The 26420-nt window shown below is 38.6% G+C and overlaps 1 protein-coding gene across 7 annotated transcripts in view; it reads right to left on the minus strand.

The window, feature by feature from the left end:
* The window catches only part of MAGI2 (membrane associated guanylate kinase, WW and PDZ domain containing 2), a 1472905-nt gene that overhangs the window by 236664 nt on the left and 1209821 nt on the right, over positions 1–26420 (minus strand). For all 7 annotated transcript variants that reach the window (XM_070369681.1, XM_070369676.1, XM_070369674.1 and 4 more), the window contains one exon: positions 25449–26087. In XM_070369681.1, coding sequence (XP_070225782.1) covers positions 25449–26087 — 639 coding nt within the window. The remainder of the gene's footprint in view (positions 1–25448; positions 26088–26420) is intronic.

A 26420-nucleotide genomic window follows, 5' to 3' on the forward strand; every position in this document is an offset into this window, starting at 1 on the left:
TGTCCATGGAAGTCTCTGGGCAGGACTACTGGAATGGGTAGCCATTCCCTTCTTCAGGAGATCTTTGTGACCCAGGGATAGAACCCAGATGTCCTACATTGCAGGCGGATTCTTTACCATCTGAGCCACCAGAGGAGCCCACTATATGTCAATTGTATCTCAATAAAGCTAGAAAAAATTAAAAAACTATTCTTAGTTCAAGTGGTAGACCAAATTTGGCTGGTGGGTCATAGTCTGCTGACTCCTGGTGTAGATCTTTGTTCCCCAAAATCACTTCTTAGACCACCAGAATCAGAATCGCCCTGGGCCTGGAGTTTATAGAAAATAGAAATTCTGGACCCAGTGAAGCAGAATTTTTGATCACATTAAAGAAACTAACAAAGAGCTATGAACTGCCACATCTACAATGGCTAAAATGCTTTAACTTTTTGAGTCAGTACTAGGGAGCCAGGAAGTGAAATTCTGACAGGACAGGGGGAGTGACAGAACAGGCTCCTTAGGAATCGATTTTATAAGACTTGGATGCTTGGGGCTGGTGCACTGGGACAACCCAGAGGATGGTATGGGGAGGGGGGGAGGAGGAGGGTTCAGGATGGGGAACACATGTATACCTGTGGCAGATCCATTTCGATATTTGGTAAAACTAATACAATATTGTAAAGTTTAAAAATAAAATAAAATTAAAAAAAATAAAAAAACAAAACAAAACAAAAAAAGACTTGGAACCAAACGGGTGAATATCAACAGGAACTCTATGCTTTTAATCAGCATTTTAGAATCTTTTCAGGTGCAGAAAATTAAAAACCTGGGGATTCTGAGTGTTTACATTCAAAATGCATGCTATTCAGAATATCAGTAGATGCAGCAAATTTTTATTTAACTTGAACTCAGTAAAAATAGAAGTGTATTCATGGGGAAGAAAAGAAATTCACACTCCTTATTAAATATAATGTGTACGAGACTAAAATGTAAAAAAAAAAATATTCTTTATGTTTCTGCCCCCAAAGAAAGCCTCTATTGCTCAGGCCTCTGCTAGTGATGGCAAATTCAGGAGAGACAATTTTTTTCTTTATCAGCAATCAGTTCTGAAGGGGAGATATAATGTATTTCTCAAGGCTCTATATAAACTCATTTAACACACTGGATTAAGCAAAAAAGCATCTTCGAGGAAGAACTATCTGGAAAACTGTGCCCACAGGGGCCCTTTGCCAGCGCCAATCAATTGAGGCTAGAAAATGACCCACCTGAGAAGAATGAGTTTGGTAGTTTCTGATCTATGACACAGACCATCATCATCTGTATTTTGCAAATTATCCCCAAATTCTAAAGGTAAGGAGTGGAACGGGAAAAATGAAGACTTCTAACTTCCAACATTAGCCAAAATTTAGTGAGTAGCTCTTCTATGTCAGGTGCTGTGAGAAGCACTTTATGTGGATTTTCTTGTTTAATCCTCACAACAAACACGTGAGTTGCTACATTTTACAGGTGAGAAAACTGAGTTTTGGAGATATAAAGGAACATGTCCAAGATCCCACAGGTCAAGTTAAGATCTAGATTTGTGCTCAAGGCCTGTGCTCATAACAACTATCCTGGGCCACTTCCCAGCACCATCACACTGAAACAAAACCAGGCTTTGGTGGGGTTTCCTTCACTCTAGATGGGGTGGAAACCAGAGGCAGGGCTATGTGTAGACTCTGGACAAATGGCTAAGCCACCTGACAAAGAAGCCATCACTCTGGTGTGGCCTTGTGCGAGGTCAGGAGAAGGCAACCCTCTTATCTTGCTAGGACAGCTCTGTGTCACCCTGCCAAGGATGGGGACAATGTCTTTTCTTCATGTAAGTTTGGGAACCAGCAAGGCAGGTTTCTAACAGAAAGAGACAATAACAGCAAAGCAGGCTCCTTGGGAATAAATCTATCTTACAAGACCTGCACCCAAAGAGGAGTATATCCACAGGGGCCACACTGCATATTTCTTTGGAGAGGAAGCCTGGATTCTGGCAGGCTTCCCGGGTGGTGCTAGTGGTAAAGAGACAGGAGTTTCCTGCCAATGCAGGAATTGTAAGAGATTCAGGTTCGAGCCCTGGGTCAGGAAGATCCCCTAGAGGAAGAAATGGCAGCCCACTCCAGAATTCTTGCCTGGAGAATTCCATGGACAGAGGAACCTTCTGGGCTACAGCCCATGGGGTTGCAAAGAGTTGGACACAACCTAAGTGACTTAGCACGCGTGTACTGGACTCTGGAGAAACGGACAAGGACATCAGATGAAAGCTAGGATTCCAGACACAGATTTTTCTGAGCTGAGGGTCCACTAACATCTAGTGAACAGGGACTGGTGATCCACAGAAAAAACAATTATTTGCATGTGGCAGTGTTTAATGTGCCTAAATTAACTGCTTGAGAACTGCCCAGATCAACACATACTTTTTTTTTTGCCCTTTGGTCCTTATTAATTTCCCAAGTTGGAGAAAGCCTTTAAGTTTGGTTCAGGGGAACAGCACTGGGACGAATGAGACCAAACCCTATGCCCATCTCCTTATGCCTGATGAAGTAGCGTGGCTATGTCCTTCCCAACCGTTGGGATTGCTGCTTTGAATTAAAGAATTTTCAGACATTTCAGATTTAGAGTACCATGTTACTTTTTTGATATAACCATAACAATTTAAAGTATAACTACGTGTGGTATGTAGAGCCATTTTCATACCACACAATTTTCAAAGGACAGGAGCAATAAGCACAATTTCTGATCACTTCTTTTGGCAACAAGGTTTTATTTCTCTGTTAGAATTAATGTTGTTTAAGCATTTTATAAGAAGTGGATATGAGTTTCTTTTGCTGGTTCTTTTTTAGCAGATGTAGCATTTATAAACAACCTTTATGTTACATATGTGAACTACAGTTCACATTTTCCATCTATCAATCAAATTCCTGTTTTTAGTAAATAATTTCCAAATTTTCTGGAGTAAATTTAAATTCTAGGTTCTCAAGCAAAATATCAAAAAGGGTCTTTTTATTCAGTGAGACTTTCAGGGGCAGTTTGGTTTAAAAAGGAACAATTGGGAGGCCCCTGATTCCTTCATCTGACACCAGCTCAGATTCTGGGCATCTCTTGGTTTGAGTGAAAACCCTCGAGCATGACTCCCCCGTGGGCCTGGCTGTCTCAGGAGTTTACCTGCTCAGGGATTCCTTCTGTGCTTTCCCCAGGCAGTCTTTCAGTGTGTTAAGACACGTGCCTCACGAGGGTCATTAACCAATTTTCATAAACTCCCGTGGTTCAGGGACATTTGTTGAACTTTTCTCAGGAGCCTTTGGGGAGGTCTTTATTAATTTGGCATAAATCTTTTCTAACAAATTAGGAGATGCTGTCACTAGGCCAGCATCAACCATTCCACAGACAAAATTGCATATTTGAGGAAGCAAATTTTAATTTGAATATGAATCTCCTGGGAGATGTTGTTAAAATGCAGAACATGAGGTTTGAGGTGGGACATGAAATTACAGGGTCTCAGAGGCAATGGGGATGGCGGTCCTCAAGTACATTCTGAAGAGCAAGGTGCTTGCTGCTTTCAGGTTACCTGAGAAGTCAGCAGGCTCTGCCGGTGGCTAAAAGAACCAAGGCAACATGTGCAGAGAAGATCCCTGGTTATGGCAGTCAGGATATTCTTCAACAGAAATACTAACTGGCGTTTTGGATGAGATTTTTGGACATGTATGCCTATCCTTTACAGCAGTGGCTTTAACATTCCTGGCCCCTGGGTGCTAAATAGTAAGGGCCCAGTCGTTATGGTAACTGATGAAGAAAGGTAGCCTTAATAATAAACAGAAATTCAAGTCATGTATTCTTGAAGTTAAAATTGCAACTAAAATTAATGTCTTATTCCGTCAGACAAGCACTCTAACACTCTTATGCGTCCTTAAAGATTTATTGAACAAGTCTGGTGACTTCTTCCACCGATGTGACTGAGACTTTCTTCAAAATAGTGCTCCTCAGGTTGCTCACTTAGATGACAAAGTTCTCTCTCCTTCTGCTCCCCTGTTACATCATAAGACCTCCTTTCCCGTCCTTAATCCTTTTCCCTTTGTTGAACACAGAGCACTTCTACGTGCTAAGGAAAACCTGTAATTTGGATTATGTTGAGAACCAATGTGATGGAAGTCCAGCTATTGACTGGTGAGTACTTGCCTTCTTTGAGCCTGCAATGCAGGTCTTATAAATAAAATTTAAACTGAGTTTGATTTCAAACTCTGATCCTGAGGACTTTTTTTCATAATATAGCCTGGAAATGACCCTGTAATACACTCCTGGAGACAGGAGTAGATGAGACAGACTCCAATGGGAACCACTGTTAGAAAACCACAAGAGAAAATCCACACAGGAGAAAAGGAGGGGACAAGAAATCATGGGTTATTATACTGTTGGAAAGCATGTAGCTTCAAATAATATTGGCGAGCAAACTCATGACCTTAATAGTCTTTTTTGAACCAAGGGCATATCTGCTAAATAGCTGAATGCTATTGGCTAAATGCTAATAGGTGTGTATGTAGAAATCATGTCTTCTTGCTTGTATCTTTCATTAAAAGGATGATCCTTAGTTTATGAAAAAAATAGAAGTTAAAAGGAAAAGTGTGATTGTGTTGCTGGATTTGTATCTATTTTTAGAATAGTATTATAATTAGACTAAGCAGAATTTTAATACATAAGAATAGTATACTAAATTTATTCATTTTTCACAATATATGTAAGCAAGGCCGTTTGAAGCAATAAATGATCCCCTTCACTATGCCAGGAAAATGATGTATGGATTATTAACAGAGTTCAATTGACCAACCTGTGGACTAGCAGTCCACTTATAATTGATTAAAGGGCACACTGGCTCTTTCAACCTGGAAGGAATAATGTGTCTTTCTGGGATTCTCCTGATAAATTCTGAAGAGGGATAATGGTAACTCCAATGCCATGACTTAACAGAAAATTTTGAAACTGATGTATTTATAAAGCTTCCAGGGGAAATGCAGAAGGCTGGGAGAGTCATCCTAGAAGATGTAATATTTGATCTGAATTCTCAAGGGTAAACCGGAATTTGAAAAAAATAAAACCCCAAAACAGAAGGTATCTTTCATGTAAAAAGAAATAATTTTCTATGACACTGAACAATAAAACAATAGTTTTATGTTGCTAGGAGGATATAAATTCTATGAAGGCAGGGGTTTTAAATCTGTTTTATATACTGCTGTATGATAGAATTTCAAATGGTGTCTGAAACATGGCAGATGCTATGTGTGGAATGAAGAATGTGACATGAAGCTAAAGAGGTTGGTATGGACCAACTGATGAAGGCTTTGTGTGTAAGATAAAGAACTGGTCTTGGTTCTCTAGAGATCATGGAGAAGCACAGGAGGGCATTAAGAGGGAACATAAAACCATAAAATTCAATAAGATCATGTAGGTGGCTATGGTGGTGGTAAAGCTATAAGGTTAAGAACAAAAGTATTAAAAAGAACAGAATCTGGGAAATCTCAGTTTTTGAGGGATGAACAAAGAAACAGGATTCATTAAAGGAGTCTGAGAAGAAACAGAGAACTGGAAGACAGCTAGAAGAGACTGGGGAGGAGAGGTTCTGAAGAAATGAGAAGTATTCCCGGACAGACAGGAAGCCGCTGTCAACGTTAGAGCATTTTCAGTAGCGTAATGGGAGGGAAGTCAGAAGCAGTAGGTCAAAAGGCACTGGGACAGTGAGAAAGTGCAGATGTTACGTAAAGCCTATTCCTCCAGGAAAGTGATCTTAAATGACTCATGGAATAAGGTGGGATATATGTCAACACATATAGGGATGATATTTCGAAAAAATTATCTGAGAATTAAAGAAAAGAGAAAGAGCCATGGCTGAAGGGTAATGCAGAATTAAGAAAAGGTTCTTAAAGTATAGGATAAATTCCAGCAGGTATATAGGCTAAGGGTAAGATGCCCAAAGAAAAGTTATAATAATGTCCATGATAAAAGATGTGAATGAAGCCATTCTCTGAGTGGATAGTGGTGGCTTCTTTGAAGAGCAAGGTGAAGCTGGTGGCTTTGAATAGAGGATCTATAAAGAAAATCCAGAGATGAAGAAGAAAGGATGGGCCTATGTAAGCTGGTTTCTGAGAACTGAGAGAGGCACTTATCTATATACACTTGGAATGATGAATATTAGATTAGGTTCAGCTAAATGTGGATCTAAAGAATGTATTTAATGGCACAAATGTTTTCATTTTCCTTTGATTTTTCTTTATATAGGATTGGGGATTTACATGCCAAGTGGCAAGGTATTCCATATGGGATTTAGCAGACCCTCAAACTTATGTTAGATTGTTGGCATATGTGGTCTGGGTAGGCTTTAAACATAGGGAAAATATACACAGCTAAAATGTAATATTCATCATAAGTTTATAGCCATTTAGCAGAATTGGATTCATCTATGCTTTCCTTCAAAGAAGGCAATGACACCCCACTCCAGTACTCTTGCCTGGAAAATCCCATGGACGGAGGAGCCTGGTGGGCTGCCGTCCATGGGGTCACTAAGAGTCAGGCACGACTGAGCGACTTCACTTTCACTTTTCACTTTCATGCATTGGAGAAGGAAATGGCAACCCACTCCAGTGTGTTTGCCTGGAGAATCCCAGGGACGGAGGAGCCTAGTGGGCTGCTGTCTATGGGGTCGCACAGAGTCGGACACGACTGAAGCGACTTAGCAGCAATGCTTTCCTTGGGCTTCCTAGGTGGCGCCAGGGGTAAAGAACCCACCTGCCAATGCAGGAGACATAAGGGACACAGGTTCAATCCCTGGGTCAGGAAGATCCCTGGAGGAGGGCACGGCAAAACACTCCAGTATTCTTGCCTGGAGATTCCCATGGACAGAGAAGCCTGGCAGGCTACAGCCCACAGGGTTGCAAAGAATTGGACACGACTGAAGCAACTTAGCACATGCTTCCCTCACTAAATTCCATTCCATATTTTAAGTGGATGTCAGTCTGGTGCAACTCTTCCCAATCTACCAGTAGAAGATGCTTTGTAACATAAAACTGTTTCTGAACTGAAATGTATTCTAGTGCTCATTAAAACTCACTCTCCTAGAAATGTAAAACTGATTTATCTAATGTACCACAAAATTCTCCATAAATGTACCACACACTGTGAAATAATGTTAATTAGAAGAAGAGGCAAAATAATACATTTTCTTTACATTTTAGGGCAATTATCATAACTCCCATTAATATGGTATAATAACTATAATTATTTTCATTTGCACTTTTGATAGAATTTATATTCATTAAAAGTCTATATTTGTATTCTGAAATATGAAAAAAATGAACATGACATTACAATGTTTTATAGCAAGATAATGCTGTAGGTGATTTCATTAATTTATTCAACAAGTAAGAGCCTACATGCAGGTGCTAAGATTCAGCAGTCTTCATGACAAGATTTTCTAAGTTTACCATCCAGAATTCTCTTGCACAGAACTTTAATTGCACTCAGTCCACTTAACTTTCTGCTCTCATGCATAAGCAACTAGCACTCTAGGGAGTGAGCACATTTTTGACACGATCAGCATAAATTTCTATATATAATATATTACATTATAGTACCAAAGAGTGAGGTGTGTGTGTGTGTGTGTGTGTGTGTGTGTGTGTGTGTGTGCATGTGTGTTGGTTACTTATTTTAAGATTTATAAAATCAGGGGACTTTGAAACTTACTCAAGTAAGCTTATTGTATACTGGTCATTTTCAGATTTGAGTTTATAACTTTTTAAAAGAAGTCTTAATGAAAAGACCCTAATATTCTCTCCTCTCACACAAAAATAATTTGCATGAACTGATCTAACATATTCCACAAAATAGTAAATGTTATCATCTTTCTGAAGCTTCTGAATTATTGGCTATAGCCATCCTCACTTTTTTCCTTCTTTCCTCTGACATTTCTCAAAATCCCTAATTCTACTATTGCCAAGTCTTGTAGAAAGTTAGTAAATGTTTGGTTTGTAAGCTCAAGGAAATTATAATGGTAGATTAGAAGGAGGCAGGAGATATGTTTAGAGATATCACATGAAAAATAAAACTATTTTTCACAGCTCCTTCCTCCTGGTGTCCCCAGCTAATGAATGAATGTACAGTTATAGCCAAGTAAGCTCATGACTCAGAAACACTGAGAATTGTAGAGTTTCTGAGAAAATATGGACATTACAGATTCTTTTCAATTTATAAACAGGGAGCTGGTACCCAAAGAACTTAAGTGACACATTCAAAGTAGCCATGTGAATTAGTAGCACAGATTATACTAGAAGCCTGGTATGTTGATTCTAGTTACATGAGCTTTTTCCATCATTTAATGCCAGTAAGCCTGTTTTGTTTCTGAGTGAAGATGTTGTATGACAGGTTTTATAGTCATATAACTCACACAGCTGGTGGGCTAATTTACAGGATTCACCTGTTACTACCCATTAGATTTTAAGTAAGCTCCCTAAGATCAAGGACTTATTTTGTTTACTGGATGTCCCCATATTTAGAACAGCACCTGTGACACTTGTGAACTAAATAAAGGGGAAAAAAAAGACAATTTAGGTAAAGGTTTGGTGCATGACCAAAGAGAAAGGAGAGATGCTAAGGAAGTTTAAAAGCCTAGACAGGAGAAAATAATAGTTTGTCCATTTTAGCACACTCAGCTGCATTATTTGACTCATACATGCATGTTCCTAATTTTGTTTTATAACTGCTCTTCTATTCCTAGTGTCATAATAGAATAAAATAACTTAACATGTATACTCGCCAAGCTCTGAGGAAAAAGTAAGAAAAAAGATACAGTCCTTGCTTTTGAGGGAAATTAGCTAGTATTTTTTTAAAAATGAGTAGTTTCCCTGAATTGGCACTTCCATAAATCTCCATTAGTGCAATTATTTATATTTATACTGATGAATGTGGGACTATAAATCTTAACACACCCTTTGCGTGCATGAGCATGCTTAGTCGTGTCCAGTTTTGCGACCCTATGGACTGTAGCCTGCCAGGCTCCTCTGCCCATGGGATTTCCCAGGCAAGAATACTGGAGTGGGTTGCCATTTCCTTCTCCAGGGGATCTTCCTGACGCAGGGATCCAATCTGTGTCTCCTGAGCTTCTTGCATGGTCAGGTGGATTCTTTACCACTGAACCACTTGGAAAGCCCCTTTCTGTGCATGTAGGGTACCTTGAATTAGCAAATAGGGCAAAAACGGTAAATACTAAGTCACAATAACTAAATTATATCTTGTCATATGTAGATTGTGTTCACCATCTACAGACTTTTTGTCCATTCTTCCATTTATATTTAGAAATGGCCAGATATATTTTTAAATAAAACAAATTGATATATTAAGTTGATTATTTAATTGATGTATATATATGGGTTAGCATGGGGTGGGATAATTTTTGTATGAAATAGAGTCTGCAGTTTTTAAACCTGTATTTTTATAGTACTTGAGCTTTATGATGAAAAGTTGAAAAAGTCATTCAGCTCCAAGAATCTCTTGGATACAATGAATGCCATCTCCTACTTCATAAGCCCCAAATGAAAAGCTCAAATGGTAAAGAATCTGCCTGCAATGTGGGAGACCCAAGTTCAATTCCTAGGTCTAGAAGATCCCCTGGAGAAGGGCATGGCAACCTATTCCAGTATTCTTGCCTGGAGAATTCCATGGACAGATGAGCCTGGTGGGTTCCATGGGGTTGCAAAGAGTCGGACATGACTGAGCAACTAACCCATACATATAAAATATTATGCAGTATGGCAGCTCGCCCCCACCCCCCACTCTTTTGGAACCTACAACAGAACTAACTTGGACACAGCACAGATAGGGATGCTAGTTCTTGGTGATAAACACTTGATCTCACATGAGTTGAATGGCAGAAAATAAAGATAATTTAGGGTAATTATGGGGCTCCCCAGGAAGGAAATGGCAATCCACTCCAGGACTATTGCCTGGAAAATCCCATGGACAGAGGAGCCTGGTAGGTTACAGCCCATAGGGTCGCAAAGAGTCAGACACGACTGAGCGACTTCACTTTCACTTTCACTTTCCAGGTGGCGCTAGTGGTAAAGAATCCACATGCCAATGCAGGAGATGCAAGAGACATGGGTTTGATCCCTGGGTTGGGGAGATCCCCTGGAGGAGGAAATGGCACCCCGCTCCAGTATATTCTTGCCTGGAAAATTCAGTGGGCAGAGGAGTCTGGTAGGCTACAGTCCATGGGACCACAAAGAGTCAGACACGACTGAGTCACTGAGCACAGTTCAGTTCAGTTCAGTTCAGTCGTTCAGTTGCTCAGTCATATCCGACTCTCTGCAACCCCATGGACTGCAGCACACCAGGCCTCCCTGTCCATCACTAACTCCCAGAGTTTACCCAAACTCTTGTCCATTGAGTCGGTGATACCATCCAACCATCTCATACACTGTCATCCCCTTCTCCTCCTGCCTTCAATCTTTCCCGGCATCAGGGTCTTTTTAATGAGTCAGTTTTTCTCATCAGGTGGCCAAAGTATTGGAGTTTCAGCTTTAGCATCAGTCCTTCCAAAGAATATTCAGGACTGATCTCCTTTAGGATGGACTGGTTGGATCTCCTTGCAGTCCAAGGGACTCTCAAGAGTCTTCTCCAACACCACAGTTCAAAAGCATCAATTCTCGGCACTCAGCTTTCTTTATAGTCCAATTCTCACATCCATACATGACCACTGGAAAAACCATAGCTTTGACTAGACAGACCTTTGTTGGCAAAGTAATGTCTCTGCTTTTTAATATGCTGTCTAGATTGGTCATAACCTTTGTTCCATGGAGCAAGCATCTTTTAATTTCATGGCTGGAGTCACCATCTGCAGTGATTTTGGAGCCCCCCAAAATAAAGTCTGTCACTGTTTCCACCATGAACTTCCAGTTGTTCAAGCTGGATTTAGAAAAGGCAGAGGAACAAGAGATCAAATTGCCAACATCTATTGGATCATTGAAAAAGCAAGAGAGCTCCAGAAAAACCTCTACTTCTGCTTTATTGACTATGCCGAAGCCTTTGACTGTGTGGACCACAACAAACTCTGGAAAATTCTTAAAGAGATGGGCAATACCAGACTATCTGACCTGCCACTTGAGAAATCTGTATGCAGGTCAGGAAGCAACAGTTAGAACTGGACATGGGGCAACAGACTGGTTCCAAATTGGGAAAGGAGTACATCAAGGCTGTATATTGTCACCCTGCTTATTTAACTTATATTCAGAGTACATTATGAGAAATGCTGGGCTGGATGAAGCAAAAGCTGGAATCAAGATTGCTGGGAGAAATATCAATAACCTCAGATATGCAGATGACACCACCCTTATGGAAGAAAGTGAAGAAGAACTAAAGAGCTTCTTGATGAAAGTGAAAGAGGAGAGTGAAAAACTTGGCTTTAAACTCAACATTCAGAAAACTAAGATCATGGCATCTGGTCCCATCACTTCATGGGAAATAGATGGGGAAACAGTGGAAACTGACAGACTGAGCACAGAGTAATTATAAAAGGAAAACATACAGTTTCCTTCTTTGGAATATTTACCATCTCACAGTGCATGCAAATAAACGCACTCTACGGGTTCAAATATGAAAGACGCTCTGTTTCTATGGGACCAAAACACTGATGCTGATTTCTCCCCAACACATCAAGAAAAAAAAAATTTTTTTTTTTTAGTTTTTCCTTTTTTCTCCGTTGATTTGAAAGGTCATGTAAACTCAAAATATTTGGGAAAAAAAAATATTTGATACTGTTGCCAATCCAATGTTAAATTCTGAGCCCTATCTTACTCAGCACTTGATAACAATTGTTCACACTTTCCATCTTGAAAAATTTTCCTTCATAAGACAACAAGTACCCCTATGTCACAACTCATGCTTTCTTAACATTTGGCTGCTCACTCCTCCTCTTCATGACTCTAAAGTCAGAGGTCCTAGGCCTCAGTCCTCAGAATGTTTCTGTTCTTTCCTCATATTCAAGCTCTAGGTGTTCTCATTCAGTATCCAGCGTTAAACACCCTCCACACCAGCCATCACTGCTTAGAAACCTAAGGGAATCTCAAGTTTAGCACGCCCCAGACTGGATTCTTGATTTCCCTGCAGCCCTGCATGAGCATTTCCATCCATCATACCCATCATGTGCAGCTGGTTAGGTCAAAAACTTTACAGCCTTTTATTCCTCTCTTTCTTCAATATTCCCTATCCCATCCATCAGCAAACCCTATGACGTTCCCTTTGAAATATATTCAGAATCAATTCTTACTGCCTCCACTCCTACCATCCTTTTCCAACCTCCTCATCTGTCCTTGGATTGCTGTGAAAGCCAACACCCTTGTTTGCCTGTTTCCATCCTTGTCTACCGACAGTTTCTTCTCAATGCAGTAGCCACAGGGAGTCTCTTAAAATCTTATATCACATCCCTTCTCTGCACAGACACTCCAAAGGCTTTCCATTTCACTCAGAAGCAGAATCTAAAGTCCTTTCTATGGTGCATGGCTACATAAGGCTCTCCATTATCTGTCTCTCTACAGACCCAACAATCTGTCTGACCTCAGCCGATACTGCATCTCTTCCCCACTCAGCTGACACGAGCTTCCTTGCTATTAGTTATCTACACCAAGCACAGTCCTGCCTCAGGGCCTTGTCTCTGCCCAGAATGTTCTTCCCTGGATATCCACACGGCTGGCTCCCTTGCTTTCTTTAGATCTTTGCACAGATGTCTTTCCCTGACTACTGTTTCTAAAAGAGATGTTTCTTCTTTCCCCACCATTCTCCTTTCTTTTACTCTGCTCCTCAGTTTGTCTTCATTCTTATCCCTAACATATATTTTTTTCTTTATTACCTAATCCCTGCAAGAAGATAAGCTTCTTGAGGCAGGGACTTTGTTTTGATTACTGACATATTTCTAGCACTTAGACCTGTGCTAAGCACACAGTAGGTTCTCAATAAATACTTAAGTGAATAAATAAGTCCTACATATCTAAGCAAAAGCCATCAAAGCTTGATGTCCATAAAATTTTGGGAAGCTGACATCATGTAAAACTCACTGATACAGCAGTCAGAAAACAAATATTTGACTTCTATTTTTGCTACTTGTAAGTGGTGTGACAACTCTACAAATATTCTCACTATCCTCTCTCACTCCAAGGGTCATCTGTGCAACAAGGTCCATGTTTGGTGTACAGATTGTGACATCCATGACATTTTCCACATTATGATGAGGTACCCTGTCATTGATGTTTATTCATATTTCCTATATTTAGGGACCATAAATTGTCCACCCCTCTGTCTACACATGCATTCACTGAACTTGAGCCAGTTACTTAATACTGAGTCTAAGTATTAAGATTTGGCTGCTCACTCCAGGAGGGAAATATGAGTAGACCTTGTGAACTTTAAAACATATACTAATTGCTTAAGTGTACCTGAAAAGCTTGATTATAATACCATGTTATAAAAAAGATTTCATCTCACACTTTGGCCTAATCGGTAGTTATAATCCCTGATGTGCAGGTCAAGGTGCAGGCAGCATATTTGAAATATCAAGGGCAGAGTATCTACCATGTGTGTGACCTTTATTCCTGGGCACACAGGAACACAGAATGTCCCAGCTTCTGATGGTTAATGGGGCCAAAACTGAGCTCTGGTCAACTAACTGTAGGAGAAAGTGATGCACACACATTATGCAGCTGGGCCCACAGCCCCCTGCATGATCCTCTGTTCTTTTCGTTTGTGCTTTATCTGCCAGTGGGTTAGAGAGGACCCGGGGGGTCGGGGTGGGGGGCTTCAAGGCCTTAAAGCATGAACAGGGGAGAAGAAGCCTGGTTCCCTGAGCCACTGTATGGAGGATAGTGGCCTAGAAAACCTGTGATTCAGGAATGTGTAGTGTTGGAAATCATATAAGTGAGAAACAGACTTTTATCGAGCTTCTGAGGCCCAGGGCATATTTGTTAACTCAGCAGCCAGTAAGCCATGGTCATTCACACCTCATGATGTGGATTTGTTTCTTGTTTGTTTGGTCATGTTTATTGTTTTCTGCTGACATCAAGTGGAATGGTAGATTACATAATATTAAGTGTGTGATATCCACTTTTTCACCTAATCTCTGAAGAGCTGCTGCTGCTGCTGCTAAGTCGCTTCAGTTGTGTCCGACCCTGTGTGACCCCATAGACGGCAGCCCACCAGGCTCCCCCGTCCCTGAGATTCTCCAGGCAAGAATCCTGGAGTGGGCTGCCATTTCCTTCTCCAAGCACTCTTTTCAAATAATGAGTGCTTCTCTCTCTCAGAAATATTCCAGTGACAGATCCTTATTACTGGTGAGTACTGACTTTCTCTTATTTTAGTCAAAATGAAAGGGTAACAGGCAGGAAGGCCAGGGGTCTCCAAATAGAGGAAATAGCCTGCAAGTGTCAGACATTTTTATCTCTCTTAAGCGGCAGGAGGAAACAAACTAGCAATATTTTTTCCTTCTCTATACAAATTTAAAGGGAGGTTTCTCTTAAAATACTGTGTTGCCATAATGACACCCGGTTTCGCCTGAAGTTAGCTATTCTCGAGTCTAGAGATAACCAATGCCGTTTTCTTACGAAAATGTTTGTCTTAAGCTATGCTAATGTACTATGCCTTTACCCCAAACTCTGTCTCCAAGTCGGTTCCGCCTCTTGGCCCAGAACCTACTTGACAAAAAAGTATGGATATTGTTCTCCTAATCTATGTAAATGAAACTATTTGTATGGTGGTCTGCCCTTCTTCAAGATTCAAGTTAATCATTTTATGGCCCATCTGAATTTTAAGACATTTCCTTTCTTTCATTAACAGACTGCTAGTGACTATATAACATCCAGCTAAAGACTAGCAGGGGGGTACTCTTTCTGCCCCCTTCTGATGCCTATGTCAGAAGCTTTCTCTATCTCCTTTATACTTTAATAAAACTTTACTACACAAAAGCTCTGAGCGATCAAGCCTCGTCTCTGGCCCCGGATTGAATTCTTCTCCTCCGGGGGCCAAGAATCCCGGTGTATTCGCGTGATTCAACAACAACCTTTCAAAAACATCTTTTGATGACCTCTTAAGTCTTTCATTGCTGTGGTAGTACTGATAGTTTTAAACTTCTAAGTGTCTTTTTAAAAGTATCTTTTATAACTTTAACTAACTAGCTGTTAATACATTTCTCCAAAAACTAGTGACATGAAATAAGCACTAAAATATCTGGGGTCATGGGGCATGATGTTTACAACTTAGTCTTAAATGGTTCAGAAACACATTCACCAACGCACAAGCAAACATACACACACCCACACTCAGGGAACTGGGCAAAATGTTAACAGCAATGTGGGTGAGTGGTATATGATGTTCTGTGTACTATACTTGGAATTTTCATGTGAATTTGAAACTATTTTTAGACAAACACATTTGTTTTAGATAAAAATGTTAGTATTGTTAAAAATATCAATACTTCTTATAGCTTTATTTTTAACATTTTCTCTGTGCAATTTAAAACTTTTTATTACAATGTTCTTGATAGCATGCTTTTTGAAATTTCAAAGCAGGAGTTCTCTATATAGATATGATTCTGTGTTCATGATTTTTATGCTTTGCCCTCAAAGTTTTGGTATAATCTATGCTGCCTCTCAAGTACTCTGAATTCTATTTGAATGTAAAGCAATGGGAATATGTGCGTTACTGATACTATTTATTATCATATTGTTGGCATGACAAGGGAATATTCTGATACAGTGAAAACTTCTGGTATCATGTTTTCTAGAAAAAAGAAAAAATTTCAAATATTAATCAGCTACAGTTTATGGGAGGCTCACAAATTAGGTAGGGAACTTTGTTGCATTTTAATATAAATAAGAGTAAAATATATGACGAGGAATTAGTAATCATTCTGGAGTTGCTTCCCAGACATCACATAACAACCTCCTTGGGTAGAATACATAACAATACCCTACCATACTAGGCTGAGCATCAGCCAACAAATTATTTATAAATAAACTAATATGTTTCTTGAGCCACTGAAACAGAAAAACTATTAGCCAGTCTATAATCAAGATAATAGCACCTATAAGACATGAGAAAAATAGAAATAGTTTTAGGTCAAGGGGAAAATGGAAGAAAAAAAATAGAAGATACTTGATTCAATTCTACTTAAATGAATTTGAAAACATGAATAAAAGAAACAATTTTGTAGGCTATAATATATATTATAAAAACCAAGTCCAGCCAAGACAGAAACTGTAAGAAGATTAATTACCATGGAAGAAATTGAGAAAGTTGTAAAAGGGTATCCCTCTCCTTACAAAACCAAACCAAGCCAAAACCAAAATGCAACTCACTAGAACTAGATAATTTCTAAGGTGTATTATATTATTGCCTCGAGAAATAGAAAACTTCAATTTAGAGCAGAGAGAGAAGGAAAATTATTGACTGCTTTTATGACACCAGTATAACTTTGAACAAACCAAAACAATGCCCCATCTCCCAAACTTGTGACAGATGTCATTTACTAATGTTGATGCAAAATTACATATAAACAAATAGAATTTAGGGATGTATTATATACATAATACATTTTATTCTAGGAATGAAAGGATAGTTCAATACTAATAAATTTCTTAATGCAATTTATTCACAATGATAATTCAAAGGAGAACATAATGATTATACCCATAGATGCCTTTTGGGTTTTTGATAACATTCATTATCCAATTTTGATAAAGATTTTTAATGAAATCAGAATTGAAGGGTACTTCCTTAATATGATAAATAAAGTCAATATTGCGTCTGTGTAAAATGAGACAGTTTTCATATAAGCCAGGGATAAGAATTTCTATAATCATCTTCGTTAACTAACAATGTTCAAGAAATAACAGATGTATTAAATAAGACAAAGTAGAGGCATGCAAATAGGAAAGGAGGAGGCACAGTGACTGTTATTTGTAGGTAGTATGATTATGTGGGCCCATATCCTATGAGATGAACTGAAATAAATATAAGAAACATGAAGATAACTTGGGGTAAATAACTGATTATGAAATTAATATTCAAGAGTAAAACTCCATGGGGTAAGGAGATATGTGACAAATAAAGGACAGATTTATGTGGACACATATCTATTTATTTATTTATATCTGTCACCTTCCAAAGGAATGCCAACTGCATGGGAAAAAGGATGTGACTTTGTATACTGCTCTACCTCCAGTCCCCCCAAAATGCCTAGTACATAGTGGGCACTCAAGAAATATTTGTTGAAAGAAGGGATGAATCTATAAGACAGATTTACTCTTTTGTGTAGAGATAGATGTGCAAAGATACATCACTTTTTAATAACAGATAAAAATGGAAAGCAACTGTAATATCCATTAGTGGTGATTAAATAGCTATTAAAAATAATGAGGTGTATTTCTGAATATATAAAGCCCTCTAAGATAAATTGTTAAGTTAAACAAAGCAAGACACTAGTCCATAATCCAAGTCTCAATACATTTAAAATGAATGAAATCCTATAAAATATATTATCCTCCAAGTATAAATCATTAGAATCAACAGAAAGCTGGGAGATCCTAAATGTTTAAAAAATAAACAACATGTTTCTAAGTAACCTATGGTTTATAAAATAAATTACAAAGGAAATAAGAAGATATCTTGAGCTGAATAAAGAAAACACAAAATATAAAAATTTATGGAATTCAGCTAATGAAGTGCTTCCAGTGAAATTTATAGCTTTAAATAATTTTATTAGGGAGAAGAGAGTCATTAAGCTTTTACTTCAGGGTGACAGAAAAGGTAAAGTAAATCAAAGAAAAAATAAGTAGAAGAGAAAAAGTTAAAGATCAGAGTGGAAATAATTAAGCTAGAAAATAGAAAAACAATGAATCCAAAAATTAGAATAGACCTAAATTGATAAAATACATTTAATTAGTAATTACAAAATCTTCTGGGTAAAAACCCAGACTAGATATCTTCACTGGTGAATTCTATCCAAACTTTTAAGGGGGAAATAATATTAATACTACACAAACTCAGAGAACAGAGGGAAAGTCCAATGTTATCCCGAAAAAAAAAAAAAAAAAGCAGACAAAAGAAAATTACAGAAAATCTCCTATCCATAGGTTCAAAGATTCTTAAGCAAACACAATATAGCAACATACAAAAAGAATTATGTACCATAATCAAATGGGGTTATCTCAGGTATGATAAATTAGTTTAATATCAAAATAATCATATAATGTATAGCACTTTATTAATGAAGAACAATACTACATGATCATCTCAATAGTTGTGGGAAAAGTATTTGGTGAAAGTCAAGACGTTGATTATTAAGAGTCTCAATAATTTATGAATAGAAGACTGGAATTTTCTCAACCTGATAAAGGGCATATGCCGAGATGTACCCCATAGGCCTACAAGTCCATTGCTTACCCAGCTGTAAGACCTAGGAAACAAACAGGAGTCAGCAACAGAGACATCAGTGGTTTAATGGATGGCGGAGTTTACATGTCTAAAGCAAGATTCTAGAGAGTTATTTAGGGCTCCCTGGTGGCTCAGATTGTAAAGAATTGCCTGCAATGCAGGAGAGCTGGGTTTGATTCCTGGGTTGGGAAGATCCCCTGGAGAAGGGAATGGCTATCCAATCCAGTATTCTGACCTGGAGACTTGCATGGACTGTTTGGTCCATGGGGTTGCAAAGAGTTGGACACATTTGAGTGACTTTCACTCAGAGAGATATCCCAGTGTGTATGGTTGATGGCAGGCAGGACACAGTGGCAGTTATTCTTGCAGGAGCAGGGAGGAGATGAGGTTATCATTTACAGGAGTGGACTCACTAGTTACCAGGGAAACCAGTAGAGAGGCATGACCCTCACCACCCCTTTGATAAGAACAATCACCAGCTGGGGCCTCGGGCAAGTACAGAGGAAGATCAGTCATGTATATAGGGTTTAGGTGAAGCAGGCACTGGTCGGGTGAAGGATAGACAGATAAGAGAATAGTCCTCTTGAGTGCCCTGACCACACAAAATATAAAAACTACATTAAAAAAAAAAATAATGATGAAAAGCAAATGCCTTATCACTAAAATCAGCAGTGAGATAAGGATGTGTGTATGGGTTAGTTGCTCAGTTGTGTCCAACTCTTTGCAACCCCATAGACTGTAGCCCACCAGGCTCCTCTGTCCATGGAATTCTCCAGGCAAGAATACTAGAGTGGGTTGCCATGCCCTTCTCCAGAGGATCTTTCAGACCCAGGAATCGAACTTGGGTCTCCCGCATTGCAAGCAAAGTCTTTATCATTTGAGCTACCTGGGAAGCCACCCCTCCCCTGCTTTTTTTTTTTTAATTGAGGTAAGGATATTCTCTCATAATTATTTCTATTCAACATCATACTGGAAGTTCTAGCTAGTGTAGCAAGTCACAGAGAAAAAAAATCGAAGACATAAAATTGTAAAGAAGAAAATAAAGATTTACTACTAGATGACATAATAACTATACAGAAAATTTGATGGAATCTACAAAAAAAAAAAAAGCCCAGAACTAAAGTGAGTGTAATAGGGTTACAGTGTCCAAGATCAAAACAGATATATATATTTCTATATATTAGCAATAAACAATCTGAAAATGACACTGAGAAAACAATTCCATTCACATTAATTTTAAGAAGAATAAAATAGGTAGGAATAAGTTTAACAAAAGAAGTAAGATATGTACATTAAGGACTACAAACCATTGTAAGAGAAATTAAAGGAGATTCAAATAAATGAAGAGATATACCACATTTATGAATGGAGAGATTCACTGGCAATTCTTCAAAAACTATTCTATAGATTCAGTGCAACATCAGAATCTCAGCAGGCCTTTTATTAAAAAAAAATTTAAAACGTTGACACTAAAATTTATATGGAAATGCAAAGGGTCTAGAATAACCAAAATAATTTTGAAAAAGGAGGCAAAAGTTGGAGGACTCATGCTGCTTGATTTTAAGACTATATATAAAGCTAGTCTAGAAGTGTGGTATGACCATGGGGATAGACATATAGGTCAATGAATTAGAATAGAGTCTAGCAATAAACCACATTTATGCCAATTCATTTTTTTTTTTTTTGCCAATTCATTTTTGACAGAAGTGCCAAGGAAATCCAAGGGGAAAGGACAGATTTTTTGTTTTTGTTTTTTATTTAAACAAATAGTGCTAGAACAATTGGAAATCTGTAGACAGAAAAACGCACTTAGACATTCCCTTATTCTATGCTCAACAATGGTCTTGAAATGCTTTACAGGTTTAAATGTAAGAGTTAAAACTACAAAAGTTCTAGAAGAAAGCAGGGAAAACTTTGTGATCTTGGATTATACAAAGATTTCTTAGATCTAACACAAAAGAAAGATTCATAGAAGAAAATAATGATAAATTGGATTTTATCAAGAAAACTTTTGTGCTTCAAAAGGAAGCATTAAGAAAACGAAGAGACAAGCCACAGCCTAGGAGAAAATATCTGCAAATCATTTATCTTCGAAAAGATGCGTAATCAGAGTGTAAAAAGGACTTTTACAACTTAATATGAAGACAAACAGCTTAGTAAATATACAAATGAGCAAAATGTTGAGTAGGCATGTCACCAAAGAAGATAATTAATGTTAATAAACACATGAAAACATACCATGGTAAATATATGAAAAAATTAGAGAAATGTAAATTAAAATCAGAAAAGGCATCATTATACCTAAAGAAGGCTATAATCAAAACGACTAACTGTACCAAACATGGGCAACAATGGGCAGAAACTGAAAACCTTACACATCGGTAGTGGGAATGTAAAATGGTATAGCCATTCTGGAGAACACTCTGGCTATTTCTGAATACTTTAAATATATACTTATCATGTAACCCAACAGACCCTAGGTATTCACTCAATAAAAGAGAAAATATATGCACTCACAAATACTTATATGTAAATGTTCACAACAGTATTATTTATAAATGTCAAACTTGAAAATAACTCAAATGTCCTTCCACTGGTGAACAGATTTTTAAAAAATGTATACCCATACAATGTAATACTACTCAGGAATAAGAAGAAACAAGCTATTCATTCTTTTCCCTGCATGGGTAGATCGCAACAGCGTTATGTTAAATAAAAACTAGTCTGTAAGATTCCACACACAAAAATGTCTAGAAAAGCAAAACTATCCAGAAAGCATATTAGTGATTATCTAGGGGCTGAGGGAATTGGGATGATGGATGTTCTAAGAATTATGGTGATTGCTGCACAGCTAAATCACTATAGCAAAACCTATCGAAATATATACTTATATTAATAATTGAGGCTTCCTAGTGGTGTAGTGGCAAAGAATCCACTTGCCAAAGCAGGAGATGCAACAGACATGGGCTCAATTCCTGGACTTGGAAAATCCCCTGGAGTAGGGAATGGCAACCCACTCTGGTATTCTTGGCTGGGAAATTCCACGGACAGAGGAGCCTGGTGAACTCCAATTCATGGGTCTCAGAGTTGGACTGAGACCACTTAGACCACTCACAACTGAGAGTTGACTGAGCCACCGAGCACACAAATAATTGGTGAATTCTATGGTATATAAATAATACCCCAATGATGTTTGTTAAAAAATAAAATACACCTTAATAATCAAGCTATTCAGAGCCAGACATGTGTATGTATAATATCATTCCATTTATATTAAACACAGTACATATATTAACATACATGCTAGTTAAGACCACAAAATTTTTGGAAGTGTGTATATATAAACAATATGGTTACCTCTAGGAAGAGGACTAAAATCCCGGGAAAAGAGAATTACTTTTCATTATATACCTTCGGACACTGTTTGAGAAAATTAAACCACATAACCACTTTAAAAATAAAAAAAAATCCTATAAATAATTTAAAACAGTTGACGATCCTGATACAAAGACCTACTACTACTAAGTCACTTCAGTCGTGTCCGATTCTGTGCGACCCCAGAGACGGCAGCCCACCAGGCTCCCCCGTCCCTGGGATTCTCCAGGCAAGAACACTGGAGTGGATTGCCATTTCCTTCTCCAATGCATGAAAGCGAAAAGTCAAAGTGAAGTCGCTCAGTTGTGTCTGACTCTTAGCGACCCCATAGACTGCAGCCTACTAGGCTCCTCCATCCATGGGATTTTCCAGGCAAGAGTACTGGAGTGGGGTGCCACTGCCTTCTCTGGATACAAAGACCTAGGTACATGAATTTGCTCTTGAAAATTTATGCTTATCTGAGTGATAAGCACCTATGAGTAGCCTATGGTAAGACACAGTGATTTTCATCATAAAACATGTTAGTTCCTATTAATTCCAGAGAACTGAGTTCAGATAGTGGGAATCTGAGGCAAACATGAGAGGTTTTTTGACCAGAAGTACTTTAAACATCACAGGGTACTACATTCTGCAATTCTACACTAGCCACAAAATAAAAACAAATTCCTCATTCCAAACACAAACAAAACTTTGAAAACTCGATTTCTATATTAATCTGCAAAAATACTCAATCACTATACTGTACTGCTCAGTGAGTAAAGAATCCACCTGCAATACAGGAGACACACGAGACACAGGTTCAGTCTCCCCAGGTTGGGAAGATCCCCTGGAGGAGGGCATGGCAACCTGCTCCAGTATTCTTGCCTGGAGAACCCGTGGACAGAGGAGCCTGGTGGGCTACAGTCCAAAGGGTTGCAAAGAGTCAGACACGACTGACTGACTGCACACCATCCCCCACACCCCTCCCCACACACTGTACATCTGAAACTAAAACAATAATGCAAATCAACTATGTCTCAATTTAAAAAAAAAGAAAAAAAAAACAAAATAAACTTTGAATACATGAGGATTAAATGGAGATGCTGGAGAGTAGAGGAAAAGAACAAATAAGAATAGAGTGGTCTGCTGACAGCTGGCACACAGACATGTTTTCAGTAAAGGTATAAATAGCACTAATATGAGTATATATCATGCGTGCATGCTAAGCTGCTTAAGTTGTGTCCAACTCTTTGCAACCCCATAGACTGTAGTCCACCAGGCTCCTCTGACCATGGGGATTCTCCAGGCAAGAATACTTAGGGGGTTGCCTTGCCCTCCGCCAGGGGATCTTCCCAACCCAAGGGTTGAAGCCACCTTGCTTATGTTTCCTGCATTGGCAGGCAGTTTCTTTACCACTAGTGCCAGCTGGGAAGCCTAAATATTTATTATATATATGGGCATATATATATATATATATATATATATATATGAAAAATGATTTCAGAATAATTTTTTCTACTATATCATGCCTTCTATAAAGATATTACACACAAAAATTTGTCCAGACTTGTTTCTATGAGTCATCAGAGGATACTGCAGTGATTTTCAGCTATACCATTTAATATCAAGAATCTGTCTCAAAGATTTAATTTTGATTGGACATTATGAAATTATGGCTTTTAAATTAAGGGTATTTGTTTTAATCTTAAGCAGTAGAAAATCAAAATACACTGTCAATATTGAATTATCAAGTTTCAAGTGCAATTTTGTAATAATGCTTTAAGGTCATATTTAAGACTTCTGCTATCATATTAATTTCTTTTTTTAAGACAGGAACATAGTACTTTGTGTTCTATGCCTATTTGTGAAATACTGTGCCTAGTACCTCATACCCATTTTCACACAAAAATCAATAACATAAATACTTCTGTAAGTGGAAACACCTGCAGAAAGGGCAAAAAACATCATAAAAGGTGCTTCTTTCAGCTTTGACTGCTTTCATTTGCATTTCAAACTGTCAGGGCTTTCCTGCTGTTTTTAATGCTTTGAATAGACAGTCACATATGTTTGCCACATGTGTGCTCTTCACGCAAGAGTTCCTCACAGTACTGCCCCTTCTGACCCATTCCTGCTGTAGCTCTGGTGGTAATCTACAGACAACAGACATTTAATGAGCACCTATTGCGGGCCATTTCACTAAGAACAGTTATCATCAGAATATTAACAGATGAGACATCTCAGACTCATGGACTGAGGGTCCTAAGTCCTCAAATTGGTAAGTAGAAAACTAGGACTTGCCGGAACCCCTTCATTTATACTCTGTTTTCAAGTACCCTATCTCTGACCCTCCCCTCTTTTTTCTTCCTAGTTTCACTGACAATCAAGAGCAGAGTAGCAGAGAAATGAAGGAGGTGGCCTCCGCTTAGCCCCATTCCCTTCCTCACAGAGCAGGGGGAAGGTAAGAAAACTCCAGGGCTTGGAGCTCCTACCACAGTTCTTGCTGCTTCCAGTTCCACACTTCACCTGGGACACCCAGCCCAGAACTTCAGCCCCAGCCCTGCTCCATAACTTTCTTCCCAGGTCACAGAAGGTGCTACAGGTAATTATTGATGAAGTGCTCCTGTAAGTAATGGGAGAAGTGTCCTGAGCAACCCTACTCACCACTCTGAAAAGATTTTTCTAGTTGGACACTATTCCCATTGGTCCTTTTGGGGATTATCAACACTGTACTTGAGCTTGGAAGGAGTTCAACCAGCTTCTACCTGATAGCAGGCATGCCTATGGACAAGTCAGAGCCTTGTTTCCTTCAGGAAAATCAAGTTTCTTACTTTAGTCAATGGAAACTAGTCTGAAACTCCACAACTGATATGTTAATAAAGTTTTGGAATATAACCTATTCACACTTGGGGACTCAATCTTTATCCTCTCAGTTCACAGCAATATATATATATATTTACATACACACACACACACACACACACACAATACATAGGCCGATACATAGGCCTCACCTTACAGCTTGTGGGATCTCAGTTCCTGGACCAGGGACTGAATCTGTACCCTTGGTAGTGAAAGCTTGGAGTTCTAACCAGTGGACTGCTAGGGAATTCTCCATAGCAGTGGATATTTGTAAGACTGAAAGCACTATTTTTATTGTGTTTAATATAAAATAGGAAAAATGTTCTCAAAATTCAAAAGCATAGCTTCCTGGACTTATATTTTTCTCTATTACTCTTACCTTCAACTTTTAAAGTATGATTTCATAGGCTTGTGGTTGCCAAAGGAGAGGGGTGGGGAAGGAAAGGACTGGGGATTTGGGATTAGCAGATGCAAACTATTATATACAGAGAGGATAAATAACGAGGTCCTACTGTGTAGCACATGGAACTATATTCAATATCCTGTGATAAAGCATAATGGAAAGGAACATGAAAAGGAATATATATATATAAAACTGAATCACTGCTTTACAGCAGAAATCAATACATTATAAATCAACTATATTCAATAAAACTTAAAATTAAAAAGTACGGTTTCATTCAACCCCAAAGAAACTTCCATTTTCTCAATATTATTATAAAGGTTCTACAATTTCACCTGTATACTCATTGCTAAGCCAGCCTTTATCTTACCTCCTCGATGAATAATCAAAGAAGTCTCGCTTCCAATGGGACAGTCCTTAAGTATATCCACTACTTCCGTATGGCTCAGGTTCTGTACATTCTGCTGGTTGATCTCAATAATGAGGTCGCCTTCACACAGGCCAGGGCATCCCTGAATGTCAAGTATTTGTTTCACCCGCTGTCCTGTAGGACTGTCTGCAATGGTGAAGCCAAAACCCTGGGCACCTTTCACAATGGTTAAGGTCATAAGTTCAGCTTGGGTGGCCCCAGATGAAGCCATAGATACATTGTCGTCATGGACAGGTGGTGGATACGTGCCATCTAGCTGACCATCAGCTGGCATTGAGTGCAAAGTATGAGGTGGCCGATCTGTTATATCCGGAACTGACTGTGAGGTCCGAGAAATGTATTCCAAATATGTTTCATAGTTATGTCTTCCGTTGACCATCACTGGAGGTGGCCTCTCCATTATTGCAAGGGGTGGCACCATGCTGTTAGCAGGATCTTCAGGATCAAAGGGCAAAGGGTAGCCACGACACAACACCAAGTTGACACTCTGACCAATAGGAACAGACTGGAAAAGTTTGACTACATCTGCATGAGTGTGTCCAAGGACACAAACTTCATTAATATAGACAATGACATCACCTGCAAGGGAAAAAAAGAAAGAGATTGACAACATGAGGTAAGTTCAATTAACATTGACATAGAGAAATGGAATTATTTGTGAGACTAGTGAAAGAGGTGCTCTGTTTCTCAGTAAGCAGTGAGAAAATCAATTAGAATAGTATCTAAATTCCCTGTAAGTGACTCAAGGTTACAACAGGTCTGCCAACAAATATAGTGATCAAATGCTGAAAAAAATGCTAGTTGGTTATTCCTGAAGTTCAGAAACAACTTCATATACAGGAATAAAGCTACAGAAACATTTAGAAGAATGTGTACCTTGAAGAAGGACACATTCTTTGTTTCTTTTTCATC

Source organism: Bos mutus, chromosome 4 (assembly GCF_027580195.1).
Source record: "Bos mutus isolate GX-2022 chromosome 4, NWIPB_WYAK_1.1, whole genome shotgun sequence".
In the NCBI taxonomy this organism is placed as follows: Eukaryota; Metazoa; Chordata; class Mammalia; order Artiodactyla; family Bovidae; genus Bos; species Bos mutus.